This window comes from Schistocerca cancellata, chromosome 4 (assembly GCF_023864275.1).
Source record: "Schistocerca cancellata isolate TAMUIC-IGC-003103 chromosome 4, iqSchCanc2.1, whole genome shotgun sequence".
NCBI lineage: Eukaryota > Metazoa > Arthropoda > Insecta > Orthoptera > Acrididae > Schistocerca > Schistocerca cancellata.
In genome coordinates, this window is record NC_064629.1 from 806,026,595 (window position 1) to 806,053,058 (window position 26,464).

A 26,464-nucleotide genomic window follows, 5' to 3' on the forward strand; every position below is an offset into this window, starting at 1 on the left:
AAAGTAAGACAAAGCAAAGATGATGTTCTTTACAGGAAATGCTCAGTATGTCCACCATCATTCCTCAACAACAGCAGTAGTCGAGGAATAATGTTGTGAACGGCACTGTAAAGCATGTCCGGAGTTATGGCGAGGCATTGGCGTCGGATGTTGTCTTTCAGCATCCCTAGAGATGTCAGTCGATCATGATACACTTGTGAGTTCAAGTAACCCCAAAGCCAATAATCGCACGGACTGAGGTCTGGGGACCTGGCAGCCAAGCATGACGAAAGTGGCGGCTGAGCACACGATCATCACCAAACGACGCGCGCAAGAGATCTTTCACGGGTCTAGCAATATGGGGTGTTTTTTTTTTCTTTCTTGGTTCTAATAAAACCCCACGTCATTCCAAGCATGTGTGTCAATTTTTGCCTCTCTATCTATATTATTCCGTGGTTTATTAAGTTTTCAAATATATACTGACTTTTTGATCACCCGGTAAATGAATAAACCAGCTGATCCCTTCTTTTAGTCAGACTGTGCCATAAATCTGCAATGACGGAAGAAATTGCAACATCAAAAAATAATTAATGTAGAGTAATGTACTTTCGGTCCGCAGCTCGTGGTCTCGCGGAAGCTTTCTCGCTTCCCGAGGACGGGGTCCCAGGTTCGATTCCCGGAGAGGTAAGGGATTTTCACCTGCCCCGAGATGACTGGGTGTTGTGTCGTCTTCATCATCATTCATCCCCATTACGGTCGGAGGAAGGCAACGGCAAACCACCTCCCTTAGGTCCTTGCCTAGTACGGCGGTGCGGGTCTCCCGCATCATTTCCCTACGCTCTGCCAAGAAGCATGGGACTTCTTTTCCAATGTACTTCAGGGAACACGTTTGTTTAAGTAACGTATTTAAGTGATTAACATTGCAAGATCACAGGTTAATGTAAGCGCGAGATAAGCAATGCAAATGTGAAATGCTGGTACATTAAAAGCCAGTGTAGCAGCCAGAATGGTGAAGGCGAGCATGCAAATTGCATGCATTGTGCTGTACAGGTGCCTGATGTAAGTTCGTGTCATGTCTATAGCACTTAGACAGTCTTAATGCTGTTTGTGTATGACGCTGGTGTTATCGTCCGCTGATGCCCATATGTTCTCGACTGAAGACAGATCTAGTGATCGAACAAGCCAAGGCAACATGTCGATACCCAGCAGAGCATGTTGAGTTACATCACTGGTGTGTGGGCGAGCGTTATCCTGTTGGAAAATACTTCTTGGAATGCTGTTCATTAATGGCAGCACAACGGGTAGAATCATCAGACTGACGTACAAATTCACAGTCAGGGTGCGTGGGATAAGCGCGAGAGTGGTCCTGCTGTCATACGCACTTACACAGGTTGGTTGCAGGTCGTCAACTGGCCTCTTTATAAGCTAGATAAGTTTCGTTCTTTGTACTTTTTTCGTTTGACGCTCATTTCGTGAGATATTTGGCCCGGTCACGATCAATGGACCACCCTGTACATTCCTTAGCAATGTAATGACAATTTTTGTTTATATGCTACTGGCATGCCATACGATAAATAATAAATAACCACTGAAGTCGCAAATGGCGGTAGTTTGGTATCAGTGGAATACACGCTAGAAGGCACCTGGCTTGGAGCTGTCCTTGAAGTAATCGATTTGTAACAGTTTGTGGGGCCACTGTGGTGTCAACTGCTGCTCGCATTGTTGCTGCAGCTGCAGTACGATACGTCACAGCCATACGCCGAACAACGTGTTCCTCCCTCTCGGTAGTACCACGTGGCCGTCCAAAGTCTGGTTCTCGTGACCACCGCTGCCACCAATCATATGCAGTGGCTACAACTGTACCAACTCTTTCTGCAATATCGCAGAAGGAACATCCAGCTTCTTGTAGCCCTATTACACGACCTGGTATAAACTCAGTGAGGTATTGATAATGTTTCCATTTCTAACAGCTTCTTGGAATTGCAGTAAATACGTAAGCGATGTGACAGGCTTCAGATGTTGACCAATAATTTTCTAATCGGTTACTATCAGATTCTTCCATTTGCCTACAATGGATAACATTTACAGGAGGTTCAAAAAATGGTTCAAATGGCTCTGAGCACTATGGGACTTAACTTCTCAGGTCATCAGTCCCCTAGAACTTAGAACTACTTAAACCTAACTAACCTAAGGACATCACACACATCCATGCCCGAGGCAGGACTCGAACCTGCGAGCGTAGCGGTCGCGCGGTTCCAGACTGTAGCGCCTAGAACCGCTCGGCCAATCCGGCCGGCATTTACAGGAGGCTGCTGTTCATTATACCAAGTGGAAATTTCACCGAGAAGTATCATAGTGTTCTAACAAGATGTGCTCTAGGATGCTGCATCAAACTGACGTTAGCACATTGGTCTTTAACACTCTGCATCAGTTATTTTACTTTCTTTCTAACACGAGTTAGTTTCGTGGGAGTACTGACTACGCGAGGGATTGTCGGTGAATTTGAGCTAGGGATGTGTGTAATTCCACAGTGTATTCAAAGCAGTATCTAATTGAAACGGAATGTTGTCGGTAATTGTGAGTAACGTAAACGAACTTATCATTTTAACGCATGCACTCCTGTTTTTACAGCGGAAGACTTCCAGGTGTACTTACACTCTTAGCAAGGCACTGCACAGTGCTTTGCAGTAGTATAGAATATTGCCTGTACAAAGTAAGGATAATAGTGAATACTGAACATATAGAAATAAGGGCAGCACGAATGGCTGCTGGTTTCTTTCACTCTCAGGAGAGCGTTATGGAAATGCTGACAACCTGAACTGACAACAGACACGTGAAGATAGACGTCAGTTATCCCACGAAAACCTACTCAAAAAAGTTGAAAGAAGCAGTATTAAGTGGACACTTTAAAATATCCTTGTATACAGATCCCACCATTTTGTAGGCACTTGTCATAGTGTGGCACAATTTTTTGTCTGCCGTTCACGTAAAACGTTGCCGCCTGTGTTTCCAATCATGAGGTAACATGTTCTTTGAACTCTTCGTCGTTGTTGAACATTTAACCTCTAAGGAACGTTCTCAGATGAAAAAGAGATGGAAGTAACAAGTAACAAGAAGGGTGATCAAACAGGCTCCAGCCAAACTTCTATAAGAGTTATCCTGTGTTGTTGGCAGAGTGATATCGCGCATTCTCATAAATGAAAACAGTATCGTTTGTGAGCTTTCTGTGGTGTTTATTCTGTATTGCGCGACGCGGCTCATAAGCGCCTCACTGTAAACATTTGCATTTATTGCTTCATCTCGCAATACAAAATTCATTAGCAGAACGCTTTAATGATCCTAAAAGACTGTGCACATGACTTTTCGAGATGTTGATTTGCTTGGCTTTAGTCTTTACTGGTGACATTGTGTGTCTCCGTTCCACTGATTATTCTGTCGATCGAGGGGTCACGTATACCACTCAGGTTTCATTCTTGGTCACTTCTTGCTTAGAGCATCAACACGGTCTATGCTATAACGTGTAAAAAGTAAAGTGCACAGCCCAGGTCCTGTTTCTTGTATTGCTTTGTTAGAGTTTGTGGTGACCAACGAGCACATAGTTTTGGAAACTTCAGTTTTTCATAAACAATTTCATGAAGAATGGTTTCGCATTCAGGAGGATAGCGATACAAATTCCTGGCCAGCCATTCAGATTTAGGGAATCTTTGGTCTCCCTAAACAGCGTAAGGAAAATGTCGGGATGGCTGCAAAGGACACTTCCGATTTTTTTCCCTGTCTTTCCTCAATCCGAGCTTGTGTTTTATCTCTAATGACCTCGTCGTCGACAGGACATTAAACTCAAATCTTCGTTACTTCGTCCTTCGCAAAGCGATGACGTTTATGACTTTATCTCCCGTTCCTCTGATGTCTCGAGCTACAGCATTAGAAATCATAGCTGCCACTGTGGACTATCACACACAAACTACAGCCATACTCATGACCTTTACGAGAAAATGACACTCACGAGAAATTAAATTACGGACATCAACATAGATGCTTGTAGATCCCTACTTCGCTCTGATAAATGGCAATACTCCCTTGAAACAACGTGAAACACCCAAAGCCTCAGCAGTCTTGTAAATGTAACGTCCCATCCCTTAGGGACCAACGATATGACAGCAATCAAATGCACTGTTATCTCGTGTCCTGCCATCTTGTGTAGGCAAGTGCAAGGTCCAATGGCATCCCAGTCACGTGACGCGCCAAACTATTCCATTCCTCGAAACGACAGTTTTGCTCTCTCTTCAGCACAACAACCATTTCTATCTCAATTGTTCGTGAGCGTATTGTAGGTGTCAACGTCTCATTGGATCATAGTCTCTCTGTCATTTCACACAGTTAATCCGATACTAGTTATCGAAGAAACGCTACTTTCGCACACCCTAGAACAATTTGCCTGTGATTTTATTTTACCTATGTTTATGAGCAGGATTTTCGTGGTGCCATTACATAAATTACTTTTCCAACTGTAGAATGAAGCACTGAAACAAAGCAGTGTCTACAGTCACAAATCTATGAACAAAACATGTTATATATCTTCGATAATGATTCATACTGAGTTTCTATTTTGTTGTTTTAAGTGGATAAAAGACGGTAACCAAGTGTTCATCTCGATGCAGGTTTTACATATCTAGTACTATATCTATCCATATTATATGAACAGGAGAGTCCATTTGTTTGTTTGTAATTCATATAAATCTACAGTTTTATTCCGATCTTGATGAAATTTTGCACACTTTACCTTCAAGAGAAGAGGATGACGAGAGAGGTGGCGCAGTGGTTAGTACAGTGGACTCGCATTCGGGAGGACGACGTTTCAAATCCGCGTCCGGGCATTCTGATTTAGGTTTTCCATGATTCCCTGGCTTCAGGCAAATGCCGGGACGATTCCTTTGAAAGGGCACAGCGGACTACGTTCCCCATGCTTCCCTTGTCCCATGGGCCCGATGACCTCGCTGTTTGGTCCCCTCCCCAAAATCAACCAATCAACGAAGAGGATGATCAGTCTACATAACCTGGCTTGAAAATATTTGTATGTAATACAGCTTATAAAGGGGAAAGGTTGTTAACAAAAATATAAAAGTTCTTGGCCGTTTTTCTTCAAATTTCTACAATATCCCCTAATGAACATTTGGGCGGACATACGCTCAAACGTTGTTGCTAGACAACTCGACCGATTGACTTCAAAGTTCTTGGCCGATTTACTTCAAATTTCTACATCCAGATGAAACAGTGAGGAAAATTAATAAAAAATTAAATGCCTAACAAACGAAATGTATAGTGGTAAACTGACTCTAATACCTTATCGCGAGAATAAATGTCTGTGAGAATACCCGTCCTGGAGACAGTACCATCAGACGGCACTAGATCGCCGGACAAGCGAAAGCTCGGGAATTTGAGAGAAACATGGTTCTAAATTCTTATTTATTAATTAATTGCCGTTTTTACATATTCAACGGAACAAGGTTGGCCGTGAAGAACCTACTGCTGAACGTAATAGAGGCCACCATCGTCGAGGGGTACGCCGCTGGGGAAAACGTATTCATTCCTGAAATTCCGTTCATACCCATTGATTTCAATACGCCGTTCGATTTGAAGTTATTGCAGTTTCCCATGCGGCTATGAGTATCAACGAGGTACTTGTGTGACAGTTATTAAACATCCCGAGCAATGCCGAGCACTTCAGCTAGTTACGACATAAACCTCATATTTTATTCCAGACGTCTTCATTAGACAGTCTTTCAAAATAATGTTACGCAACTTATTGTTGCTATTCTTTTTCAACCGTCTTCAAGAGTTCACAAACCACGAAGATTTTATCAATGAACGAGACGCTTCTTATCTGTCCGATTAACAGCTTGCTGTCGAGTTATAAGAAAGAAAATTAATTGCCTTACTTCATTCTCAAACGGCGTCCTTAAAGTGTATTCCCAAAAATAATTTTAAAACGATTATCTGAAATGAATTTTACCTGGACTGTCGCTCAACGCTGTCCTCCTCGTACTAACTTTCAGATCCTTATAGCAGAGATATGTTCTCCGTGACTGGAAAAGAACACAGAGCATATCCATCTATAAAAAGATATAGTAAAACTGATCCACAGACCTATCGACCTACATCTAGCACATGTATTTGTAGCAGAAGACTTGAACATACTCTAGATTCAAACATTAGGAATTACCTTCATACTGTTGATGATATTCTGTTGGTCGTTACAGCACAGATAAATTTCGACAACGAGTGCTACAGTTTAATAGAGCAGGTTTGAAAGTTGGCTCGAAAATCTGTTGTACTAATACCAAAATTACGTATAACACAGGCTGCATCACATCTACTCCTCTATACTGGTTACCACCTCTAAGCAACAGTGCGCCACCAGACCTCCGAAGACAGAATGCCCTCCTCAAGGAATACCAAAAATTACTTAAAACCCCCGAGCTTCCAATGCACTCTGACGTTCATACACTCCGAATGAACCGATTAAAATCTAGGCAGCCATCTGTCCAACTGGCAGAATCGCTACAGGCAGCTACTTTCAGTATCAAAAAAAGTGGACAGAAATGTGGAACACTATTGCCCATGAGGAACATCAGACCCTCCAAAGACCTGACACAAGACTAGCAGGTATGGAACTAACGCGACGTGCCTGGAAAACAATTAGTCGCATCCGCACAGGCCACGGCATCTGTGCTGAAAACCTCTACCGATGGGGAAGGGCTTCATCTTCTCAGTGTGACTGTGGAAATGAACATCAGATGATCTATCACACTGTAACAAGCTGTAGCAGAAGGGCCTACCACGGGAACTTGGAAGATTTCTTTGAAGTGACAGAGGCAGCTCTTGAATGTATTGACAAATTAGATATTAATTTATAGACATATTTTTTAAAATAATAAATTATGAAATTAATATATTTTTGTAAAACTATGTAATCCACCATAGCTAGTCGCTGTTCATATGTAATGCCATACGCTAAATAAATAAATAAATAATATGTATAACAAACATACCAAACAGAAGAGAGAAAAAATCAAGAATGAAAAATTTGCTGAGTACTTTAGCAGCATGCTCACCAAGGACGAGCGTCGGGTGTGTCACTGTGATCCCGAAAGAAAACAGCAGAGGAAGTAGTAGAAATATGGGGATTCATCACCGCCGAAAAAGGCGAAGACCTATCCATCATCGGCGAAGCTGATGCCGAGTGTCTTTTGCGACACCCGTGGTGTAGCGCTAACAGAGTATGCTCGTAAGGGGCAAACCGTCACATGAGCATTCTATTGATACCTCCTGAGAAGGATAAGGGGGGCTGCCAAGATGAAGCATAGCGGGGACCTATCCAAGAGAGTGTTTTTACGCTGCAGGAACATTTCAACTCGTTTTGCAAACATATTACTTCTTCAGGAGTTTCAAATTTTGCCTCACCCCAGATACTCCGTCCGCCCCGATAGCTGAGAGGTCAGCGCGGCGGTCTGTCCGCCAAGGGGCCCGGGTTCGATTCCCGGCGAGGTCGGAAATTTTCTTCGTTCAGGGACTGAGTGTTATGTTGCCCTCATTATCATTTCATCGTCATCAGTGGAAGGCAACGGGAAATCACCACTGGAATCACTGCCCTCGACGCTCATGCGGTGGACTTCTGTGACGATGCTTCCCCCATGACAAGACCTGCTGTAAGGCAGAACACAAAGTTAAAAAAGTTACATATTCCCCTGACATGTCACCAGTGACTTTTTCCTCTTTCCTCGGATAAACGAACCATTACCTTACAGGTATTTGCAGAATGATGATGAGGTGGGTTTCCAGGTGGAACGTTCTTGAACAGCCAAAACTCGGAGTCCTACAACCAAGATCTCCACCAAGTCAATCATCGTTGGGAAAAATGTGTTGCATTGCAAGGTGAATTTACGGGGGAGAACTAGCACCACCACCAGGATTCATGACCGCAACATCTCGAAAACATCTGGGAGGTACCAAGAGAGACAGAAAGGCAAACAAATTAATCGGAGAACAGACTAAAGCGGAAAACATAATTATGACTTTAATGAAAATTAAATGAAGGTGAATATGACATGTATCACATATCTGACATGCGTATGTATGGCAGATGGTTCGTACATCGACGAAGGAAGATCTTTCCTGGATTTCCAGAGATTGGCCTAGACGGTTAACACAACTGTTCTAAAGAAGAAGAGAATCCGGGTTTTAGTACCGATTCGGCACAAATTTTTAAGGCTCGTCGTCACATTTCCGCAATGCTCCGCGTGGCTGGAAGACGTTATTTCCTGTCTCTTTCACATCCAGTTTCCTTTCCATTCTTTTCATCCCAGTTACTCGTGTATATGTCCCAGCTCCTTCATCGCAATTGGTGCCTGTTTTGTCGGGCACAACCAACGTCCTAACTCCCACGGGAATCAAAATCTGTGATCTGTGAGTGTGTGTGTGTGTGTGTGTGTGTGTTTGTGTGGGGAGGGGGGGGGAGGGGGATAATGGGCGGGGGTCGTTGCGACGCGGCGAGCAGGATGTTGGGAATTTGAGTCTGATGAAGAACATGTTCGGATGACCGACGCGGTTAAGGCAACCATGCGAGGCAGAGCATCGGGGTCCGAGACTATGTCCGGACAGATTTTCAACCCTCGTCGTCGCATTGCTGCAATTCCCTGTGTGGCATTTCCTTCCTATCTCTTTCGCATCCCGTTTAATTTCCATTCCTTTCACCCCAGTTATTCACACATATGTCCAAGGTGCTTCATCACAGTTGGTGTCTGTTTAGTCGGACATTTCCAATTCATGTCTGTAATATCTATTATATCTGTGAGATAGAAAAACGTGTATGTGACATGGATGAGTACATCTGATAATTATAACGCGTGGAGACGTCTACAAGGCGCCTTTGCACAATAGTGCAGGGTGGCAAAACAAAACTGGTTGAGAAAGTATTTCGTGCACTTTAAGATATATAACCCAACATTATCTTTCTCGGATGCAGATAATGTAAGTTGAATCACACATCTTGAGGAGCATCCTGGGTAAGCTTTATTTTGTCCACCCAATAGGTGTCAAATGGCTGATGATGATGAATGGTCCTCTCACTCACTTTACGATGAGTGTGATCGTATGGTACATGTTACAAACTTCAGTAGCCCAAACGTAACTGCTTGTGAGTATTTCACTATACTACATCACTATCAACTCGAGGACATATGGTAGTTAACTGAAGATAACGAATCCTACCTCGTTAGATAAAGGATAAATGATAGCAATTGCAGTCAGTAGAATGCACACCATTTCCCCACAAAATCGCAAAATTAGCCATCCCACAAACTCGCAAAGTTAGCCATGCTACCCATATTTCGCTACATAACGATCGGCTATTACAGCCAGCAATACAATAACCAACAGCGCTTCACGATCGTATTTTCCCTTCAGCTAGCTTGGACTCGAATAATTGTAATCTCCAATATAACTTGAAGTAGGCAATTTATTCTCACACTTGTTTCTAATGTGGATACAGAACTCTTACGAACGTCATTTTCATCTCTTTTGAATCATTGTTATGCAGCGCTTTCATCAGATATTTGACGTCGTTTACTAAAGGAAACACAGCGCTCCCTTACAAATGCTGGCTGTTTCCTGTTCAGTATGGGAACACTACAGCAGCACCGTGAGTGGTATAGTTATTGGTCAAATGTTTAAGCGGAGCGAAAAAAAGAAACTCTAAAAATTACACAATGCATTTTTGTTGGTTGGTTGACTTGGGTGAGGGGACCAAACAGCGAGGTCATCGGTCCCATCGGGTTAGGGAAGGATGGGAAGGAAGTCGGCCGCTCCCGTTCAAAGAAACCATCCCGGGATTTGCCTGAAGCGGTTTAGGGAAGTCACGGAAAACCTAAATAAGGATGGCCGGAAGCGGGATTTAACTGTCGTCCTCCCGAATGCGAGTCCAGCGTGCTAACTACTGCGCCACATCGCTCGGTGCATTTTTATCCTAATATTCATAGCCAAATAAGAGAGAGAAATGGACAAATGGTGTATCAAATTAACCAGCATGATGGATAAGTTTGGAAAAAATGGTTTGATTGCTAGAAACTAATTATGGTAATTAAGAAAAACTTAATCACTGATTTGAGGGAAATAACCCGCCCGCATAGCAGCCTGCCTTCGCCAGTGGTGAGGCGCGTAAATCGTATTTGCGTCTCCCCGCCGGCAAGTGTGGCCGAGCGGTTCTAGGCGCTTCAGTCTGGAACCGCGCGACCGCTACGGTCGCAGGTTCGAATCCTGCTTCGGGCATGGATGTGTGTTATGTCCTTAGGTTAGTTAGGTTTAAGTAGTTCTAAGTTCTAGGGGACTGATGACCTCAGAAGTTGAGTCTCATAGTGCTCAGAGCCATTTGAACCATTTTTTTCCTTCTCCCCGTTTATGCTGCCTGCGAGCGAGCGCTCGCTTGCTTACTTCCGCGTAGCGGTTTATGTTCGTGTCCGTATTCATCGACCATCAAGGAGTTTTCCTATCGCCCACTCACGATTAAATTAACGTTTCCCTTTGACCAAATGGTTCAAATGGCTCTGAGCACTATGGGACTCAACATCTTAGGTCATAAATCCCCTAGAACTTAGAACTACTTAAACCTAACTAACCTAAGGACATCACACACACCCATGCCCGAGGCAGGGTTCGAACCTGCGACCGTAGCAGTCCCGCGGTTCCGGACTGCAGCGCCAGAACCGCACGACCACCGCGGCCGGCCCCTTTGACCATGAACAACCAAAAGCGAACCGATTATACAGGACGACATGCGTCTCCCACCGCAAGATGTTCTCGGTATTCATTTTTAGATCATTAGTACCACCGTGTATATCAAAGTGGCAAATGAAGAGCTGTGCGCCGACGTTGTGGGGCGCCATGCTAACGATCTCAAGTTTCGATACTCTGACAGCCATGTAGGAGCTGTCATGGTTGATCATGTTGGTTTTGGCTTCCGACCGTTGAGAGTTTTCGAACTCCCGTTTGAGGTGCCGTCCGACGTTGTGGTGGCCGCCTTTAAACCATACGGCATAGTTGTCAGTTAGTCACGTTGCTGAATCCTAAAATATGTTACAATCCTACTGTGTCCTCGGTGGTGTCCATCAGATTCAAAACTGAACTGAGGAAACACGTGCCTTCTTATTTGGTTATTGTCGGCTGAAAAGCTGTCATCATGTACGATGGCCATCCGCGCAATTGCTCTCCTTGTGGCCAGGAAGGCCATGTCCGTTCGGAATGGTTCAAACGCCGATCGGAGACGTAACTCTCCCTGCGGTGCTCACTGTGTTACCACTGTCTTACGTGTCTGTGGGGGGGGGGGGGGGGCTTCCCGCTCCATCCACTTTGAATCAGTCGGCACCGGCGTCGACTCCTCTTGACGACGCGATGGGCGTTTTGCCTGTCTCTCCTACACTACCGTCGGCGGAAATACCAACTACGATGGCCGTCAGCAGCCACAGGACGTCTCTCCTGATCCTATGTTTATTGACCATGGAGCTGTATAGACCTCTGCCTTGCTGCGGTCTGGCCGCATGTCGGACGACAGTCGTCCACCATCCGACACGGAACAGCTTGTTAGGAAGCAACGGTTGCCGAGGAAACGGAAGAGACAGCGCCGTATTCCTTCTGATGAGTGCCTCCATCGTATGTGTGCACAGTATGACGACCCTTCTACTGATGATGCGCTATCCTCCGACGCCCTGGTACCAGCCGACGCGATGTCTCTCCCTTCCATCTCCGATCAGCATACACCGACAGACACCGATCTTCCCCAACCTGCGTCTGATCCAGTTGCCTCCCTTTCTGCGTCTGATGCTACCTGTGGGCACTCCTCTGAAAGTGTTCCAGTGAACCGACCCCATCAGACGTCTGTCTCCGGGCTGGGCGACATCTATGCTGAGGATGGATGTTCTGGAGCTGTACAGGCCGATGGAACCCCCTTGGTGGAATCAACTCTCTACCCATCACAATGATGTGCTCTTCAGAAATGATTCAAATGGCTCTGAGCACTATGGGACTTAACTTCTGAGGTCATCAGTCCCCTACTACTCGAACCTAACTAACCTATGGACATCACACATATCCATGCCCGAGGCAGGATTCGAACCTGCGACCGTAGCGGTCGCGGGGTTCCAGACTGTAGCGCCTAGAACCGCTCGGCCACCCCGGCCGGCATGTGCTCTTCCAAGAGGGCCTAGCGAGGAGCTCCTCGCACTTCCTCCGTATTTCCATAGCGTGCCCTCCTAGCAATGGCAGCTTTTCAAAATTATCGTATAGACACGGTCAATGTCAATAAAATTCGCGCGCGCCGTAAACAAGCATTACTCCATGAAATGCTGCATGCTCCTGACATCGATGTTGCCCTCCTTCAGGAGGTGAATGTTGCAACTTTATGTACTCACCATCGCTTTACAGCACACGTCTCCCATCCTTCCCCTACTTATAGTTGGGTGGCTATACTCTTACGTGGCAGTATCCTCAGAAATATGGCTCTCACGTTCTGTGGCGTCAGGACGATCAACGTCTATGTGCCACCTGTTTCGGGTCACCGCGACTTTCTTCTCTGAGGTAGTCACGCCCCTTTTCCTGAGCTGGCGGTCTGCCTTGATCATGAGACTTTAACTTCACCTAGACGCCCAAATACACTCCTGGAAATGGAAAAAAGAACACATTGACACCGGTGTGTCAGACCCACCATACTTGCTCCGGACACTGCGAGAGGGCTGTACAAGCAATGATCACACGCACGGCACAGCGGACACACCAGGAACCGCGGTGTTGGCCGTCGAATGGCGCTAGCTGCGCAGCATTTGTGCACCGCCGCCGTCAGTGTCAGCCAGTTTGCCGTGGCATACGGAGCTCCATCGCAGTCTTTAACACTGGTAGCATGCCGCGACAGCGTGGACGTGAACCGTATGTGCAGCTGACGGACTTTGAGCGAGGGCGTATAGTGGGCATGCGGGAGGCCGGGTGGACGTACCGCCGAATTGCTCAACACGTGGGGCGTGAGGTCTCCACAGTACATCGATGTTGTCGCCAGTGGTCGGCGGAAGGTGCACGTGCCCGTCGACCTGGGACCGGACCGCAGCGACGCACGGATGCACGCCAAGACCGTAGGATCCTACGCAGTGCCGTAGGGGACCGCACCGCCACTTCCCAGCAAATTAGGGACACTGTTGCTCCTGGGGTATCGGCGAGGACCATTCGCAACCGTCTCCATGAAGCTGGGCTACGGTCCTGCACACCGTTAGGCCGTCTTCCGCTCACGCCCCAACATCGTGCAGCCCGCCTCCAGTGGTGTCGCGACAGGCGTGAATGGAGGGACGAATGGAGACGTGTCGTCTTCAGCGATGAGAGTCGCTTCTGCCTTGGTGCCAATGATGGTCGTATGCGTGTTTGGCGCCGTGCAGGTGAGCGCCACAATCAGGACTGCATACGACCGAGGCACACAGGGCCAACACCCGGCATCATGGTGTGGGGAGCGATCTCCTACACTGGCCGTACACCACTGGTGATCGTCGAGGGGACACGGAATAGTGCACGGTACATCCAAACCGTCATCGAACCCATCGTTCTAACATTCATAGACCGGCAAGGGAACTTGCTGTTCCAACAGGACAATGCACGTCCGCATGTATCCCGTGCCACCCAACGTGCTCTAGAAGGTGTAAGTCAACTACCCTGGCCAGCAAGATCTCCGGATCTGTCCCCCATTGAGCATGTTTGGGACTGGATGAAGCGTCGTCTCACGCGGTCTGCACGTCCAGCACGAACGCTGGTCCAACTGAGGCGCCAGGTGGAAATGGCATGGCAAGCCGTTCCACAGGACTACATCCAGCATCTCTACGATCGTCTCCATGGGAGAATAGCAGTCTGCATTGCTGCGAAAGGTGGATATACACTGTACTAGTGCCGACATTGTGCATGCTCTGTTGCCTGTGTCTATGTGCCTGTGGTTCTGTCAGTGTGATCATGTGATGTATCTGACCCCAGGAATGTGTCAATAAAGTTTCCCCTTCCTGGGACAATGAATTCACGGTGTTCTTATTTCAATTTCCAGGAGTGTAACAACGGCATCTGAACCTGAACCTTGGGAGCATGTTCATGGCGATCGTCCGGGGCTTACGCATTTCGCTAGTCATTCTTCCAGTCACCTCGATAATATTTATGTCTCCGGCGATATTCAGGCTGCTGAAGTCTGGCCCGTTGCGTCCTCTGACCATGACGCCGTCAGTCTCTACCACAACGCTTCTGGAATGGGGAGGTGCGCTGCTCCCAGATCGAATCCGTCAGGCGGATTAACTTCGAGGGTCAGTGTCCTGGCCAGTCTGGATGTGCTTTTTAGGTGGTTTTCCCACATCCGAATAGGTGCATACTGGGCTGGTATCCAAGTCCCGCTCATGTTACACGATTGGCGAACATTTAGAAACCGTCCACACTCTTTCACATTGATAATAACACTGCACGCCGACACTTGGGGTACACATATTCCCTTCTGGGAGTGGGAGGATGGGCGGGGGGGGGGGGGGGAAGGGGGTAATGGCATGGCGACAGGAAGGGCATTTGGACGTTGCTTAAATTAACCATACTAAATCCATAGTAACCATACTGACGCTGCGTCGATGTGGGACAAAGACAAAAGAAAAAAAGAAGTTATTTGAGGGAAAATGAGATTATTTCACGAAAGCCTGATCTAAATGAAGTGTCAAAATGTTAACTTATAACGTTTTTGCGCATAAAAAGGTACATTGGTGTAGAAACTGTGTAATTCTTTTTTTCGCGTTGAAAAAATACAATAAATATAAAAGTGTTCAAAAAAATGTGTGTGAGATCTTATGGGACTTAACTGCTAAGGTCATCAGTCCCTAAGCTTACACACTACTTAACCTAAATTATCCTAAGGCCAAAAACACACACCCATTCCCGAGGGAGGACTCGAACCTCCGCCGGGACCAACCGCAGAGTCCACGACTGCAGCGCCTTAGACCGCTATAAAAGTGTGGCATAAGTTGAAATTTCTCTGCTGTCTCTTGATCTACATACTCTTAATAATAATAGAGTACCAATCGATATTTGAATACACTCCTGGAAATGGAAAAAAGAACACATTGACACCGGTGTGTCATACCCACCATACTTGCTCCGGACACTGCGAGAGGGCTGTACAAGCAATGATTACACGCACGGCACAGCGGACACACCAGGAACCGCGGTGTTGGCCGTCGAATGGCGCTAGCTGCGCAGCATTTGTGCACCGCCGCCGTCAGTGTCAGCCAGTTTGCCGTGGCATACGGAGCTCCATCGCAGTCTTTAACACTGGTAGCATGCCGCGATAGCGTGGACGTGAACCGTATGTGCAGTTGACGGACTTTGAGCGAGGGCGTATAGTGGGCATGCGGGAGGCCGGGTGGACGTACCGCCGAATTGCTCAACACGTGGGGCGTGAGGTCTCCACAGTACATCGATGTTGTCGCCAGTGGTCGGCGGAAGGTGCACGTGCCCGTCGACCTGGGACCGGACCGCAGCGACGCACGGATGCACGCCAAGACCGTAGGATCCTACGCAGTGCCGTAGGGGACCGCACCGCCATTTCCCAACAAATTAGGGACACTGTTGCTCCTGGGGTATCGGCGAGGACCATTCGCAACCGTCTCCATGAAGCTGGGCTACGGTCCCGCACACCGTTAGGCCGTCTTCCGCTCACGCCCCAACAACGTGCAGCCCGCCTCCAGTGGTGTCGCGACAGGCGTGAATAGAGGGACGAATGGAGACGTGTCGTCTTCAGCGATGAGAGTCGCTTCTGCCTTGGTGCCAATGATGGTCGTATGCGTGTTTGGCGCCGTGCAGGAGAGCGCCACAATCAGGACTGCATACGACAGAGGCACACAGGGCCAACACCCGGCATCATGGTGTGGGGAGCGATCTCCTACACTGGCCGTACACCACTGGTGATCGTCGAGGGGACACTGAATAGTGCACGGTACATCCAAACCGTCATCGAACCCATCGTTGTACCATTCCTAGACCGGCAAGGGAACTTGCTGTTCCAACAGGACAATTCACGTCCGCATGTATCCCGTGCCATCCTACGTGCTCTAGAAGGTGTAAGTCAACTACTCTGGCCAGCAAGATCTCCGGATATGTCCCCCATTGAGCATGTTTGGGACTGGATGAAGCGTCGTCTCACGCGGTCTGCACGTCCAGCACGAACGCTGGTCCAACTGAGGCGCCAGGTGGAAATGGCATGGCAAGCCGTTCCATAGGACTACATCCAGCATCTCTACGATCGTCTCCATGGGAGAATAGCAGCGTGCATTGCTGCGAAAGGTGGATATACACTGTACTAGTGCCGACATTGTGCATGCTCTGTTGCCTGTGTCTATGTGCCTGTGGTTCTGTCAGTGTGATCATGTGATGTATCTGACCCCAGGAATGTGTCAATAAAGTTTCCCCTTCCTGGGACAATGAATTCACGGTGTTCTTATTTCAATTTCCAGGAATGTATATTATATCTCATGCTTCCTGAACAAAACTTGGAAGTATAAAATATTTTGTAAAGAAATGGTGTGATGGCTTGTCCGAAAGTAAGATATAAAAGAGATTAGAGAAACATTTGACTGGAGTCATCTGATGTACATGATTTCGAGGATCATTCAGGGGCAAGTCACATGTTTCTCTCCCCTCTCTCCATCTCAACAGGCTTCGAAAGGCCCAACGGTACAGACCGACCACCGTGTCATCCTCTGCAGACACGTGTCTATCTTACAAGGGAGAGCATGTGGTCAGCATATCGCTCTCCCGGCTGTTATCAGCTTTCGTGACCGGAGCCCCTACTTCTCAGTCACGTAGCTCTTCAGTTCGCTTCACAAGGCCTTGTAACATCTATTTTCGGCCTATTTTGTGTGGTGTCACCGCCAGACACCACACTTGCTAGGTGGTAGCCTTTAAATCGGCCGCGGTCCGCTAGTATACGACGGACCCGCGTGTCGCCACTGTCAGTGATTGCAGACCGAGCGCCGCCACACGGCAGGTCTAGAGAGACTTTCTAGCACTCGCCCCAGTTGTACAGCCGACTTTGCTAGCGATGCTACACTGACAACTACGCTCTCATTTGCCGAGACGATAGTTAGCATAGCATTCAGCTACGTCATTTGCTACGACCTAGCAAGGCGCCATTACCAGTTAATATTGAGATTGTAAAACCTGTACAGTCAAGAGCGATGTACACCAATTATGGATTAAAGTTAAGTATTCCAGCAACTACGTTCTTTTCTTACTAGACTCAACTACTTTACATTGTTCCAGACCTCACGCCAGTCTGCGTGAGCTTAAACGCGTGCATTTCGGCCTCCTCTAGCAACACGGTGTTGTCTCTTCTGCCAACACAATATTTTGTATCTCTATCGATATTTCTGTGTCATTTTATAGTGTTGCTTATATAAAATGTTGTATCTGTCATGGAAATTCTTTGACTCTATATACATGTTTTAGTTTGTTAAACTTTTGAACGATTTTCTTTAAATTAGGCTTGTGGATTTAGATAACTAATGAAATGATTGTTATATAATGTACTATAAATGACTTGATCCATAGTTAGGGAACGTAGGGTTAAGTGTAAAAGATGTGGGGAAGCCCCGCAGCTACGGAAGTAGCCTGACGGAATGGAACAGGTGTGGTTGGCGCGCAAGTGGCAATTCGTCCTTTGTGACGGGTAAGGGTTCTGGGCTGAGCAATGCTGTCGTTAACACCTCGTTAGCAGTAGCGGATTATTGTGGCACATATTCCTGGTTTTTTGAGGCCAGAAGAGGATAAGGGCAGTATTTATGGGCCTCGGCTGCTGCACCTGGTGATACCATTATCATGGCATAGTTTTTGGTCCTATAAAAGTAGTTCCGACGCCAAGAAGATATGTAACAGGGCAAGGCCAACAGTGATGCTATGACTGCATCGCCGCCAGGTTAACAGCCACTGCAAATTGCGCCACGAGTGCCACCAGTCTTCCACTAAATTGTTTATATTTGGCACTCTGCAAATGGACCAGGTATTTGTGAATTTTGGTTGATTTTAATAATAATCGAGGTGTTACTAAGAACTCTATCTTGCACCCGTGATTATCCCAAGTCACAAACCTGTACTGGAATCCTATTCTAGTGAATTTAATTCCGAGTGTCTTAATTTTTTATGAGAAAGTAGTTGAACTTGAATTTAATCTTGCGTTGTCATTTGCACAGCCAATTATCTTTTTGAGTAGGTCATAAGACTGCTTGCGAAAGCACATTTATTTTTTAAAAGAGTTACAGTTCGTTATGCTTTACGTACAGAAACCAGATGGCAGTTATAAGAGTCGAGGGACATGAAAGGGAAGCAGTGGTTGGCAAGGGAGTGAGACAGGGTTGTAACCTTTGTATATTGAGCAAGCAGTGAAGGAAACAAAAGAAAAATTCAGAGTAGGTATTAAAATCCATGGAGAAGAAATAAAAACTTTGAGGTTCGCCGATCACATTGTAATTCTGTTAGAGACAGCAAAGGACTTGGAAGAGCAGTTAAACGGAATGGACAGTGTCTAGAAAGGAGGATATAAGGTGAACATCAACAAAAGCAAAACCAGTATAATGGAATGTAGTCGAATTAAGTCGGGTGACGGTGAGGGAATTAGATTAGGAAATGAGACACTTAAAGTAATAGATGAGTTTCGCTATTTGGGGAGCAAAATAACTGATGATGGTCGAAGTAGAGAGGATATAAAATGTATACTGGCAATGGCAAGGAAAGCGTTTCTGAAGAAGAGAAATTTGTTTACGTCGAGTATAGATTTAAGTGTCAGGAAGTCGTTTCTGAAAGTATTTGTATGGAGTGTAGCCATGTATGGAAGTGAAACATGGACGATAAGTAGTTTGGACAAGAAGAGAATAGAAGCTTTCAAAATGTGGTGCTACAGAAGAATGCTGAAGATTAGATGGATAGATCACATAACTAATGAGGAAGTATTGAACAGGATTGGGGAGAAGAGGAGTTTGTGGCACAACTTGACTAGAAGAAGGGACCGGTTGGTAGGGCATGTTCTGAGGCATCAAGGGATCACCAATGTAGTATTGGAGGGCAGCGTGGAGGGTAAAAATCGTAGAGGGAGACCAAGAGATGAATACACTAAACAGATTCAGAAGGATGTAGGTTGCAGTAGGTAGTGGGAGATGAAGAAGCTTGCACAGGATAGAGTAGCATGGGGAGCTGAATCAAACCAGTCTCAAGACTGAAGACCACAACAACAACAACATGCTTTACGTAACTAAAAATTAATGATAAGAATACTTACCATTTCTCATACATACTGGTGTAGCTTTGTTAATGAGCATGGTTCTTCAAACCATGAAAGTTTAATGACCCTCATGTATTGGGCTAGTTAGTTAATGAAGCAAAGCAAAGGCTCCTTCAGAGCCAGTGTAGTTAGATTTTAATTCTGCTTAGTTGCTTCAAACCGAGTTTAAGAAAGAACTATTTACTGTGTTATTCTAATGCAACCTGGTTAATGCATAGACATAGAGACCCTGTACTGACCAATCAAGTTATAGATTATGATCATTAGCAGACCCCCTGATTTAAATTCGGAATGATTTGAAGCTTTTCCCTCTTCAGTAATACTAATAGTTTCATGTGTGTCGGTAACTGGTTCTATAAACTGTTGCACCTAGTTCATTTCAGATACTTGTTGTTGAGAGGCAAATGTTGCTGTTTACTATCTTATTGGCCATTTACTTAACTGACTTACTAGATAGTAGCACATTTATCTGACATGATAGGTTACTGTGCTGTTATATGAACAGATACACTACTAGCCATTAAAATTGCTACACCAAGAAGAAATGCAGATGATAAACGGGTATTCATTGGACAAATATATTATACTAGAACTGACATGTGAATACATTTTCACGCAATTTGGGTGCATAGATCCTGAGAAATCAGTACCCAGAACAACCACCTCTGGACATAATAACGGCCTTGATACGCCTGGGCATTGAGTCAAACAGAGCTTGGATGGCGTGTACAGGTACAGCTGCCCATGCAGCTTCAACACGATACCACAGTTCATCAAGAGTAGTGACTGGCGTATTGCGACGAGCCAGTTGCTCGGCCAGCATTGACCAGACGTTTTCAATTGGTGAGAGATCTGGAGAATGTGCCGGCCAGGGCAACAGTCAAACATTTCCTGTATCCAGAAAGGCCCGTACAGGACCTGCAACATGCGGTCGTGCATTATCCTGCAGATATGTAGGGTTTCGCAGGGATCGAATGAAGTGTAGAGCCACGGGTCATAACACATCTGAAATTTAACGTCAACTGTTCAAAGTGCCGTCAGTGCGAACAAGGCCATTAAAATTGCTACACCACAAAGATGACGTGCTACAGACGCGAAATTTAACCGACAGGAAGAAGATGCTGTTATATGCAAATGATTAGCTTTTCAGAGCATTTACACAAGGTTGGCGCCGGTGGAGACACCTACAACGTGCTCACATGAGGAAAGTTTCCAACCGATTTCTCATACACAAACAGCAGTTCACCGGCGTTGCCTGGTGAAACGTTGTTGTGATGCCTCGTGTATGGAGGAGAAATGCGTACCATCACGTTTCCGACTTTAATAAAGGTCGGATTGAAGCTTATCGCGATTGCGGTTTATCGTATCGGGACATTGCTGCTCGCGTTGGTCGATATCCAGTGACTGTTAGCAGAATATGGAATCGGTGGGTTCAGGAGGGTAATACGGAACGCCGTGCTGGATCCCAAAGGCCTCGTATTACTAGCAGTCGAGACGATAGGTATCTTATCCGCATGGCTGTAATGGATCGTGCAGCCACGTCTCGATCCCTGGGTCAACAGATGGGGACGTTTGCAAGACAACAACCATCTGCACGAACAGTTCGATAACGTTTGCAGCACCATGGACTATCAGCTCGGAGACCGTGGCTGCGGTTACCCTTGACGCTGAATCACAGTCAGGAGCGCCTGCGATGGTGTATTCAACGACCAACCTGGGTGCACGAATGGCAAAACGTCATGTTTTGGGATGAATCCAGGTTCTGTTTACAGCATCATGATGGTCGCATCCGTGTTTGGCTACATCGCAGTGAACGCACATTGGAAGCGTGTATTCGTCATCGCCATACTGGCGTATCACCCGGCGTGATGGTATGGGGTGCCACTGGTTACACGTCTCGGTCACCTGTTGTTCGCATTGACGGCACTTTGAACAGTGGACGTTACATTTCAGATGTGTTACGACCCGTGGCTCTACCCTCCATTCGATTCCTGCGAAACCCTACATTTCAGCAGGATAATGCACGACCGCATGTTGCAGATCCTGTACGGGCCTTTCTGGATACAGAAAATGTTCGACTGCTGCCCTGGCCAGCACATTCTCCAGATCTCTCACCAACTGAAAACGTCTGGTCAATGGTGGGCGAGCAACTAGCTCGTCACTACACGCCAGTCACAACTCTTGATGAACTGTGGTATCGTGTTGAAGCTGCATGGGCAGCTGTTTCTGTACACGCCATCCAAGCTCTGTTTGACTCAATACCCAGACATATCAAGGCTGTTATTACGGCCAGAGGTGGTTGTTCTAGGTACTGATTTCTCAGGATCTATGCACCCAAATTGCGTGAAAATGTAATCACATGTCAGTTCTAGTATAATATATTTGTCCAATGAATACCCGTTCATCATCTGCATTTCTTGTTGGTGTAGCAATTTTAATGGCCAGTAGTGTATAATGTTAGCATCGACAGCCGCTTAAGGTGGTCGGTGGTACCGTTACAGGTTGAGTGCACCCCTATTGTCAGCAGCTCTCCGCATATCCAAGCGGTCACCATCCAAATGCTAGCCGTGCCCGTCAGCGATTAATTTCGGGAACCAGTGTTACCACTGCACCAAAGTCGTTGCCACATGTTTTTCTAATCTACTGTATTTCTTACTTTTAGACAAAAAAATTGTCCTTTTTAAAATTTGTATGGTATGACCTTGCTCGCTGATGGCCCCAACGACGAGCAGCAGGGAGTCGCTCCATGAGTCCTCGAGAGGCTGGCGCTGCGGCGGGCAGACGGGCTGGACGAAGCGGCGGTGCGCCCAGGTGGTGGCGCGCAGCCCGGCCACGAGCGCCGCCAGCAGCAGCCCGCAGCACAGCCACGCCGGCGACGTCAGCGGCTGCACCAGCGCGTCCACGTCGCCCGCGCGCGACGGCTGCCGCACCATCGCCAGCGTCCTGCCCCACACCTCACCCTTAGCTTCGCTTTTTTTCCAAAGCAGAATGGAAATGATCTACATCTACATACATACTCCGCAATCCAACTTCGGTGCGTGGCGGAGGGTACCTCGTACCACAACTAGCATCTTCTCTCCCTGTTCCACTCCAAAACAGAACGAGGGAAAAAATGACTGCCTATATGCCTCTGTACGAACTCTCTTATCTTATCTTTGTGGTCTTTCCGCGAAATATAAGTTGGCGGCAGTAAAATTGTACTGCAGTCAGCCTCAAATGCTGGTTCTCTAAATTTCCTCAGTAGTGATTCACGAAAAGAGCGCCTCCTTTCCTCCACAGACTCCCACCCGAGTTCCTGAAGCATTTCCGTAACACTCGCGTGATGATCAAACCTACCAGTAACAAATCTAGCGGCCCACCTCTGAATTGCTTCTATGTCCTCCCTCAGTCCGACCTTTGGGATCCCAAACGATCGAGCAGTACTCAAGAATAGGTCGTATTAGTGTTTTATAAGCGGTCTCCTTTACAGATGAACCAGATCTTCCCAAAATTCTACCAATGAACGGAAGACGACTATCCGCCTTCCCCACAACTGCCATTACATGCTTGTCCCACATCATATCCCTCTGAAATGTTACGCTCAAATATTTAATCGACGTGACTGTGTCAAGCGCTACACTACTAATGGAGTATTCAAACATTACGGGATTCTTTTTCCTATTCATCTGCAATAATTTACATTTATCTATATTTAGAGTTAGCTGCCATTCTTTACACCAGTCACAAATCCTGCCCAAGTCATCTTCTATCCTCCTACAGTCACTCAACGACGACAACCTTCCCGTACACCACAGCTCTATCAGCAAACAGCCGCACATTGCTACCCACCCTATCCAAAAGATCATTTATGTAGATAGAAAACAACAGCGGACCTACCACACTTCCCTGGGGCACTCCAGATGATACCCTCACTTCCGATGAACACTCACCATCGAGGACAACGTACTGGGTTCTATTTCTTAAGAAGTCTTCGAGCCACTCACATATTCGGGAACCAATCCCACATGCTCGTACCTTAGTTAGGAGTCTGCAGTGGAGCACCGAGTCAATCGCTTTCCGGAAGTCAAGGAATATGGCATCCGTCTGATACCCTTCATCCATGGTTCGCAAGATATCATGTGAAAAAAGGACGAGTTGCGTTTCGCAGGAGCGATGCTTTCTAAAGCCGTTCTGATAGGCCGTGCGCTGTTGTCCGGGAGGCCCCATTCGGGGGAGTTCGGCCGCCGCATTGCAAGTCCTTTTTAGGTGACGCCACATCGGCGACTTGAGAGTCATTGATGATGATGGACACGCAACACCCAGTACCCTGCCGGGAATCGAATCCGGGCCCCCTGCGTCGTAAGCGGTAACGCTACCGCTACGCTACGGAGGCGGACTTTCCAAAGCAATATTCAGCCTATTGAAGACCCTCGAAACGATAGTAGAGGAGAGACTTGCCATATATCGCCGACTCACACATAGCACAGGAACCACCCCTGCACTATCTGATCAAAAGTATCCGGACACTCCTATGTAAAAAAATGAACGTCTGGCATTGATGGCCAGGAGGCCCCCTTCGGGAATGATCGGAAGCTGGGTTGCAAATCTTATTTCGGGTGACTCCACATTGGAAAACTTGTGTGCTGGTGATGATGAAATGTGATGGGAACAACTCATCACCCAATCCATGAGGGGAGAAAATCTCCAACTCAACCAGTCCTGCTGCATCATAGGCTGACTCTTTCAAATGGTTCAAATGGCTCTAAGCACTATGGGCGCTATGGCACTTGACATCTGAGGTCATCAGTCCTCTAGACTTACAACTACTTAATCCTAACTAACCTAGGGACATAGCAAACATCCATGCCCGAGGCAGGACTTGAACCAGCAACCGTAGCAGCAGCGTGGTTCCGGACTGAAGTGCCTATAGCCGCTCGGCCACAGCGGCCGCCGGCAGACTCGTTACCACTCAGCTAAGCAGACGGACACCCCTACACAATGGCTGGCAGCTGTGGCCGAGCGGTTCTAGGCGCTTCGGTCCGGAACCGGGCTGCTACTTCGGTCGCAGGTTCGAATCCTACCTCGGGCATGGATGTGTGTGTTGTCCTTAGGTTAGTTAGGTTTAAGTAGTTCTAAGTCTAGGGGACTGATGACCTCAGGTGTTAAGTCCTATAGTGCTTAGACCCATTTCAATCATTTTTTGGCCCCTACATAATGGGAAATTTACCACTAGATGCCACAAGAGGAGGAGTCGCCAGTATAAAATGAGGTGGAAAGCAATGAGTTCTGAAGACACAAAGGAACAAAGGAATTAAAGACATCATCTGCCACTAGGCATTGGTTTACATCAGTGTGGAAAGTTGAGAATTTGTATCGTACTGCGGTTCCAACACGGATCTCACTGTGGGCATTACAACTGCACTAACTACCCTAGCACGCCTTCTGTCAGACCCAATTTCTCAGCTTATCCACACATATACAGGGTGGTCCATTGTTCGTCACCGGGCCAAATATCTCACGAAATAAGCGTCAAACGAAAAAAAAACTGCAAAGAAGGGAACTTCTCTAGCTTGAAGGAGGAAACCAGATGGCGCTATGGTTGGCCCGCTACAAATGTGTGTGAAATCTTATGGGACTTAACTGCTAAGGTCATCACTCCCTAAGCTTACACACTACTTAACCTAAATTATCTTAAGGACAAACACACACACCCATGCCCGAGGGAGGACTCGAACCTCCGCCGGGACCAGCCGCATCGACGACTGCAGCGCCTCAGACCGCTCGGCTAATCCCGCGCGGATCGCCATAGATCAAACGAATATCAACTGCGTTTATTTAATAGTAAACCCCATTTTTATTACATATTCGTGTAGTACGTAAAGAAATATGAATGCTATAGTTGGACTACTTTTTTCGCTTTGTGATAGATGAAGCTGTAATAGTCACAAACATATGGCTCACAATTTTAGACGAACAGTTGGTAACAGGTAGGTTTTTAAAATTAAAATACAGAACGTAGCTACGTTTGAACATTTTATTTCGGTTGTTCCAATGTGATACATGTACCTTTGTGAACTTATCATTTCTGAGAACGCATGCTGTTACAGCGTGATTACCTGTAAACACCACATTAATGCAATAAATGCTCAAAATGATGTCCGTCAACCTCAATCCATTTGGCAATGCGTGTAACGACACTCCTCTCAACAGCGAGTAGTTCGCCTTCCGTAATGTTCGCACATGCATTGACAATGCGGTGACGCATGTTGTCAGACGTTGTGGGTGGATCACGATAGCAAATATCCTTCAACTTTCCCCACAGAAAGAAATCCGGGGACGTCAGATCCGCTGAACGTGCGGGCCATGGTATGGTGCTTCGACGACCAAGCCACCTGTCATGAAATATGCTGTTCTATACCGCTTCAACCGCACGCGAGCTATGTGCCGGACATACATCATGTTGGAAGTACATCGCCATTATGTCATTCAGTGCAACATCTTGTAGTAACATCGGTGGAACATTACTTAGGAAATCAGCATACATTGCACCATTTAGATTGCCATCGATAAAATGGTGGCCAGTTATCCTTCCTCCCATAATGCCGCATCATACATTAACCCGCCAAGGTCGCTGATGTTCCACTTGTCGCTGCCATCGTGGATTTTCCGTTGCCCAATAGTGCATATTATGCCGGTTTACGTTACCGTTGTTGGTGAATGACGCTTCGTCGCTAAATAGAACGGGTGCAAAAAATCTGTCATCGTCCCGTAATTTCTCTTGTACCCAGTGGCAGAACTGTACACGACGTTCAAAGTCGTCGCCATGAAATTCCTGGTGCACATAAATATGGTACGGGTGCAATCGATGTTGATGTAGCATTCTGAACACCGACGTTTTTGAGATTCCCGATTCTCGTGCAATTTGTCTGCTACTGATGTGCGGATTAGCCGCGACAGCAGCTAAAACACCTACTTCGACATCATTATTTGTTGCAGGTCGTGGATGACGTTTCACATGTGGCTGAACACTTCCTGTTTCTTTAAATAAAGTAACTATCCGGCGAACGGTCCGGACACTTGGATGGTGTCGTCCAGAATACCGAGCAGCATACATATCACACGCCCGTTGGGCAT

At 46.6% G+C, this 26,464-nt stretch overlaps 1 protein-coding gene across 1 annotated transcript in view; it reads right to left on the minus strand.

Moving 5' to 3' along the window:
- LOC126184441 (glutamate receptor ionotropic, kainate glr-3-like) overlaps positions 1-26,464 on the minus strand; it is a 109,283-nt gene that overhangs the window by 69,273 nt on the left and 13,546 nt on the right. Inside the window, exon 3 of the mRNA XM_049926831.1 lies at positions 22,053-22,321. Within this exon, the coding sequence (XP_049782788.1) occupies positions 22,053-22,321 (269 nt within the window). The remainder of the gene's footprint in view (positions 1-22,052; positions 22,322-26,464) is intronic.